The sequence below is a fragment of the Helianthus annuus genome, chromosome 11 (assembly GCF_002127325.2).
Source record: "Helianthus annuus cultivar XRQ/B chromosome 11, HanXRQr2.0-SUNRISE, whole genome shotgun sequence".
In the NCBI taxonomy this organism is placed as follows: Eukaryota; Viridiplantae; Streptophyta; class Magnoliopsida; order Asterales; family Asteraceae; genus Helianthus; species Helianthus annuus.
The window spans coordinates 142,129,478-142,136,566 of NC_035443.2; the positions used below are offsets into that span (position 1 = coordinate 142,129,478).

General features: G+C 36.4%; 1 protein-coding gene across 3 annotated transcripts; it reads right to left on the minus strand.

Annotated features, from left to right (window-relative positions):
• Positions 1–677: 677 nt before the first annotated feature.
• On the minus strand, positions 678–6,880 carry LOC110890651 (shaggy-related protein kinase eta). 3 transcript variants are annotated; one of them, XM_022138269.2, is made up of 12 exons: positions 6,706–6,880; positions 5,683–5,775; positions 5,395–5,454; positions 4,982–5,254; positions 4,779–4,853; positions 4,637–4,693; positions 3,922–4,062; positions 3,780–3,830; positions 3,609–3,704; positions 3,432–3,515; positions 3,169–3,270; positions 678–1,243 (listed from the first exon to the last, which is right to left on the minus strand). In XM_022138269.2, the coding sequence occupies exons 1-12, from the start codon at positions 6,718–6,720 to the stop codon at positions 1,136–1,138; spliced, it is 1,155 nt and encodes a 384-aa protein (XP_021993961.1). In that variant the 5' UTR covers positions 6,721–6,880; the 3' UTR covers positions 678–1,135. The 3 variants fall into 3 exon arrangements, with proteins under 3 accessions (XP_021993961.1, XP_021993962.1, XP_035835043.1); XM_022138270.2 differs by having other exon boundaries at positions 5,683–5,760; positions 6,706–6,878; XM_035979150.1 differs by lacking the exon at positions 6,706–6,880 and adding an exon at positions 6,480–6,681.
• Positions 6,881–7,089: the final 209 nt, after the last annotated feature.

Below are 7,089 nucleotides of genomic sequence, written 5' to 3' on the forward strand. Positions count from 1 at the left end.
TAAATGGTTTCTTTTATTATATAGTATGATGACATGGCCTAATATGGCCTAATATGATAATTATCCATTGGAGATGGCAGAAATGGAGCTTTCAGCGGAGGATGGAGGAGGCGGCGGCGGAAGGTGGCTGTGGTGGAAGGTGGAGGAGGCGCTAAGGTGAACGGTAGAGGGGTGCTGTGGGGGGAACGACGGAGGAAGGGAGGACGGCGGGGAGGAAGAGATGGGTGGAGGTGAAGGTGTTAGGGTTTTTGATGAGGTCTGATGTTAGAGAAATAATACAAGAGGTTTGAACTTTGAAGTGGGAAGTCCACCTCATTTTGGGGAAGTGGTCGAGCAGAGCAGACCTTTTTAAATGAAATCTCTTCTGAAAAACAAATAATCTGCAAAACAAAAGGTCTGCGCGTGATCTGCGCCGCGCAGACAAAAGAGGCCAGTAAGCTCTTATCTGAAAGAAAATACAGCCCCCAAGTGTTGTAGCAATACAAGTTGTTCAATAACATACTTTAAACTCACTTAAGATAACTACGAGTTTTTAACAGCAAGTGTTGTAAACAAATTTAGTTTTTGAAAATACCGGACTTTCAAGGTATGACAGCCACGGTACCTCCATCAGAACAACAGGTCGCAACCAAAGGGCTTAGAGCCTAATGACACTAAGGTGTGATGGACAAAAGAGCAAGACCATAAGCAAGCAAATGTTTTAAAAACAAGTCAAATAGGTTATCATTTACACAAGCAAAGTTAAAACACAATAGAGCTACATAACAAATTACACAAGTAAAAAGAAACATCTCCTTCCATAATCGGTTCGTTCGTTTGTTTTCAGAAACACGGAAGAAAAAAGTATAAAACCCACCGTCAGACAGCCAAAACTTCAACTTTGGTTCTTCTGCCTCGGTCTTTCTTCTTCTTCTTCTACTTTTTACTACTACACTTGGGCCCGATCGTAGCTATTCATACTATAATAAAAATGGCCTTACTTTCTCTCTCCTTTTGGCCAGGCTAGAGAGAGAGCGGGAGAGAGAGATGATAAGGTAACCGTACTCTGTACTTGTGGTCGTGAAAGAAGATATGATGCCACCGCTTCATCAGCTTCGTCGATTGGAATCCCACAGCAGATCTCTATACATGTATATTATGTAATGGTGGCACCAGTAACCGGAGGTACAAATTGTAGACCAATCTGCCTCTTCACATGATCCGGAATTAGCCTGTTCACAAGCTCCGGAGACGCTGCCGACAACTGGACCATAAATATAGTAAATCCGTAAGTAAAAACGACCATGATTCGAATATATAGGTCTAAAGGTGGCAAACCAGGCGGGTCTAGGAGTGCTAAGCAAGTCATGTTCACGGGTTAGCGGGTCCAACCCGAACCCGAAATAGTGTCAAAACACATGAACCGAACACAACATGAATATTCACGGGTTGGCCCGAACACGACCCATTTAACCGAATTTTTTTATTTTTTTCACACAAATATTTTCAAATAAAAAATTATAACAAAAAATAAAAAATCTGTAGAAAACTACATTTTAGTTGTAAGATCTTATGTCAATTTCTATTTTAACACAATTATAGCATAAAATAACCAATTTAACTTAAGACATATAAACACACTATGAAAAATATTAAATATAACATAAATGGGTAAAACGGGTCAACCCACCAACCTGACGGTTTGACACAAACCCAACCCGTTTAGCTAAACAGGTTCGTGGATTCAACCTGAAACTGACGTGAACCTATTTAGACTAACCCAAACCCGTGAATTTCGTATTAGGTCTGTGTCGTGTTTTCGGGTCGTGTTAGAGACTTACACTCCTAGGCGGGTCAGGTCAGGTTGGGTTGACCCGCTTCATAATCTTCCTGTGTTCTGTCCCAACATTTTTAATCTTTTTTATAAATAATACACAGGTTAGATGTATGCATTCTTAAAAAAGGCTCTTGAGATGAGGGTGACCTTAAACAATAAAATTAATGGTGGATTTGCTAATTAGAAATGATTAACAGATAGACAAATTGAGCGAAAGTTGGTATGTGATTAATTTTTTTTCCAAACTAGTGGTCCAAAAAGTGGCACATCAACTTGACTTTAGTGAGGTAAAGTAAACACTTTATCAACACACACTCACAAAAAGTGTTGTATGAAGATAAAAGGTTGCAATTAATTAGGATAGCTCACTAAGAGGGTGCACCACTAGTGTTTTTAATTTCTTAACTAATACAAATCTAATGATTTGCATACATCTTGAAGTATAATTTATTACATGAGAGCATCATCGCATGTCAAGAAAACTTAATAAAGGGTTAGAGACGTAAACGTGAAGTTAATCTACTGTGTGGAATTTACGACTTGAGTCAATTTTTTTCACCTTTAACCGACAAAAACTTGCTTGCTAAATATGAAATGAGTCCAACATGTTGAAAGTCAACACAAAGTGATTTTTAATGCATAAAACCTCCCAACTCATGTCATTAAAAAAAAAACTCAACATTGATATTCTAATAAACTAGTTTTCAATTCCTATTTACAGAGGTGTTCAAAAAGCTCGAGACTTGCTCGAAAAAATGCTCATTTTGTTTTCGAGCCAAGCCGAGCCAACTCGTTTTGAAATCAAGTCGAGCTCGAGTCAGGGGTGCTCAGCTCGTGATGGTTGGGTTCTAAGGATCGACTCGATGGCTTGGCTCTATGGCTATATATTTTTGAAATGTCTGTTAACTTTTTTAATTTTCATTTTTTATGTTATCAATATTTGAAAAAAAAAACTTAATAAAAAATAAAAAACAATAAACGAGCTGGCTCGAAGTTTTTACAAGCCAAGCTCGAGCTCGACTTTTCAGCTCGAAAAAATAAACAAGCCGAGCCGGCTCGTTTAAGTTCGAGCTCGAGCCCAGCCAGGCTCGATTACAGCCCTACCTATTTATGGCACTAGAATTTATATAAAAAATATGAAATTTTTGGACAAAAAAAGTGTATGGGGTCAACATAACTTCCCACACACCAAAAATTTACGCTTTCTTGACCCTACCCGTCCATTTTGCCATCTTTAAACTAGCCTGGTGGGATTTTCCCACAATTCCATGTATGCAACTATACATATTGAGAAGATCTAATTATAGGTGCAAGACAAGAGGCATGTCTTAAGAGTAACAACATATGCATACCTCCTGTTTGAAGTCAAATAGAGGTGGTAACGGTCGACCGTTTGTTAAGCGAGCATTAGGTTGCCGAATCTCATCAAAGAAAGGATGCGCAATGGCTTCAAGCTGTACAATAATAATAAAATAAAAATGTTTAATTCCAAATGGAAGATAACATAACACGTACCATATGGCTTCAGCCATCGTAGTTCAATAATTTGCAATCACATATACAGTTATCGGATCCATAATGAAATAAATAAACAGAATAGATTGTTAAAGCTCACAGCATTGCAACGAAGACTTGGAGAGTACTGCAGGAGACGTGAAGCGAGATCAATTGCTTCCGGAGGCATCCGCTTATGAAATACCTGAAACACGATAAACGAGCAATTAGAAATGGCACCATGACGTTGATCCTCTATATATTGTATAAAATCATAATAAACAAAATAAAAACATACCTTGTGCCAAGGGTGGGCCTTTACTTGCGGAAACCGAAAATCAGTGTAGTTCGGATTCATACAGCGAAGTTCTTCTCGAGTCGGTGTGCCCAGGACCTGACCAGTTAAACGAAACACGTTATAAACTTATAAGCCCGTTAAAAAGCTCGGATAAACTATAGAGAACCGTACCTTAATAATTTCCACAAGCTGATCGACTGCGTTTTCTCCAGGAAATAGTGGCTGCAAATAACCAGAAAATTTCAATACATTAAGGTCTTACATGATGGCTTTATATAAGGTTATATTAACAACGGTTTCGGAAAATGCGAACCTGTCCCAGAAGAAGTTCAGCGAGAATGCAACCAGCCGACCATATATCAATCGAGGTTGTATACTCTGTGGCACCAAAGATGAGTTCGGGTGCACGATAAAACCGGGAGCAAATGTATGATATATTTGCTTCTCCCCTCACCTGACGACAACAAAAATATCAATATGGTCAGATATAAATTATGATGTGAATGAATATCTCAACTACATAAAAAGGGGCAAAAAACAAGTTATGTATAAGCAAAGTAAAAGTAACTAAAAAATTAACCTACACACACACAGATATATATAAAACATTGCCACGACTTAAATTTATGACTTTCATTGCTAATAATCTATCATCATGTACTATACAAGATCTTCAAGTAGCAACAGGGAAGCTCATTAATTAAAATTGTTATATACAACATAATATATATTATTTAGTTATAATTATCATATTTTATAATGATAACTAATTATTATTACTATATAAGTACTTAATATATTAAAAAAAATATATAAATGATACGCTTGTTTAGACTCGCGAGCCACATAATCGGGCCCGTTTATTAAACAAGCTTATTATTAGGCTTGAGCTTGTTTTAGCTCGGCTCGATTCAAGCTTTTAGCAAGCCAACCTCGAGTAGCTCACGAGCGTCTTGGCTCATTTACACCCCAAAGTAACTAATAAAAATCCAGAAATATCCCGAGATGTTGAGAAAGGTCGGACATACTAGCATTTTTGCACTTCCGAAGTCACAAATCTTGACTTGATGAGTAACAGGATCAACCTGTGCAAAAAATGGAAAAATAAACGAATGAGAACTAATAATTTATAGCATAATATGAAAAAGAAAGAAAAGTATATATTCACACCAAGACGTTCTGGGGCTTCAAGTCCCTGTGGCATACTCCAGTAACCATATGCATGTACGCTAACCCCCTAAAAATCTGATAAAAGATTTCCACATGTTAATTCTATAACTCTATAATAAAAATAAATAAATAAAAAAATAAATAAAAAAACAGAATATGAAACCGTGCTGAAGTGAAAGAAAACAAAACAAAACAAAACTAACTTGATATGTGTAAAGTTTGACGTAAATGAGAGGCATCCTCTGGCGTGAATCGCTATAATGCTTTAACACTCTAAAAATCGTCTCGGGAACGTATTCCATCACCAGGTTCAGAAAAAGCTCATCCTTGCTTGTCGTTGAATAAAAACAATGCTTCAACGACACCACGTTTGGATGGTCCATTGTTCGCATTAACTGCAACTCACGGTTCTTGTATCTTTTATCTTGCAAAACCTTTTTTATAGCCACAGTTTCTCCCGTTTCTAGACATTTTGCCTGGAATGACAATACTCGGATCAAATTAGATATATAATTTTCATATTTATATGGTCACGTTGGTTTAAAATAGCGTGAGGCGCTTTTCTGATCCGAACGCGCCTTTTTAAACCAAGATGGTGACAGAATTAATTATATACCTGGAAAACTATACCGAACGATCCAGCCCCTACCACGCGCTCTGCCATGTAACTGACCGTCTACACAAGTAAATGGTAGCCATAAATTAAATTTGAGCAACGACAACAAAAACAGATAAAAAATAGTACCGAACCACCTAACCAAACTAGTGGGGTAGATACGATTCAAACCAAAAGTAGATATGAAACAGAAACACAAAAACAAATATAAAGAGGTGAACCGGTGTATTTATGTGTGTGATTAGTAGATCTTCGCCTAAAGGAGGCTGTTTAAATAATGTGGTATACCTGCTTTGGTTCTCCATTGTTGCCGCCGATTGTCGTAGATATGATGTGACCGGTTTCAGCTCCGCTTCCATCAACAACCTTTGTGGACATTTCCTACACCGTTTAGAAATCAAATACGTTCAACAACTTATTACCAACATTTAAGCAAAATATATGCCGAAAGAACAGAATTTTTTTTTTTACTATTAACTAATGCACAACATTACAACTTAAAGAAATATCACCTATGAAGTTTATCATCATCAAAACGTCAAATTCATCCGTTTGGTGAGATAATCTTATGGCAGATGAAGTAATAACTCATCAAACTTAGCCAACAATAAAAAGATGATTGATTATACAAATTCAACGGTTTCTACTTTTCTCATCCCAATATTTGCCATTCAAACAGATATAAAAAACAACAAAGCAAAAGTAACCAGCTCAACAAAATCAATTCAAATCTGGCAGGTTAATGATATTCAACAACAACAAAACCTTAAACACCCAGAAAATCAAACCCACATAAACATAACATTGATCCAACAAAATTCAACAAGATCCTTAAATAAAATCCCAACAACACAGATCCAAGAAACCCTAATTCAAGAAAACCCTAACCCACTTACTAAAACATAAACAGTAACAAACCCACCTTCAATCTTGACCTAATTCAACAAACCCAACTCCAAATTCCCAAAATCAGTAACATACATCAACCTTTATGCCATAAAGCAACAAACTTTATAATCTTTACACCCTTAATTACACAAATCCATAAGAACAATGGTAAAAATCATGACTTTACAACAGATCACCTTCAATCTTGACCTAATTTCACACACCTAACTCCAAATTCCCAAAATCAGTAACATACATCAATCTTTATGCTATAAAGCAAAAAACTTTATCATCTTTACATCCTTAATATACACAAAACCAGAACAACAATGATAAAAATCATAACTTTACAACAGATCACATCAAGAACAGAACAACTTGTGGCAAAAACAAAGAATTTATGCATAAAGATTTAGTATATACCTTATCATCAGCCATTTGTGTGTTCAGATGATCGATCTGGTACAAGAAACAATTTTTTCTTTTTTTATTTTTCAAGAAAAGAATGAGTTGATGATGGGTATGAAGAGAGAGAAAGAGGACCCATTAGACAAACAACTCCATGTGATTACAGCTCCTCTTTCATTTGGTGTGTCTTGAGATAATGAAAGAGTGAGGATGAATACTCCTACTATTCGATGGGTCCCCCTAGCGTTAGGTTTTACTATTCATTTGAAAGTACTAAAATACCCTTATATGATATTAATGATGTGATTAATGTTGTGCATTAAAAAGGTTGTGTAAAGGTAAACTAAATGGATGGTGGACCTGGTGGTCGGTGGATATGGTAAGATTATAATTTACTTT

Excerpts from the sequence above, each read along its gene's own strand:
- LOC110890651 (XM_022138269.2), bottom strand. Across the intron at positions 3,271-3,431 it reads CAAGTCTTCGTTGCAATGCT|CTTGAAGCCATTGCGCATCC; the intron begins GTGAGCTTTAAC and ends ATTATTGTACAG. Across the intron at positions 1,244-3,168 it reads TATTTGACTTCAAACAGGAG|TTGTCGGCAGCGTCTCCGGA; the intron begins GTATGCATATGT and ends TTTATGGTCCAG.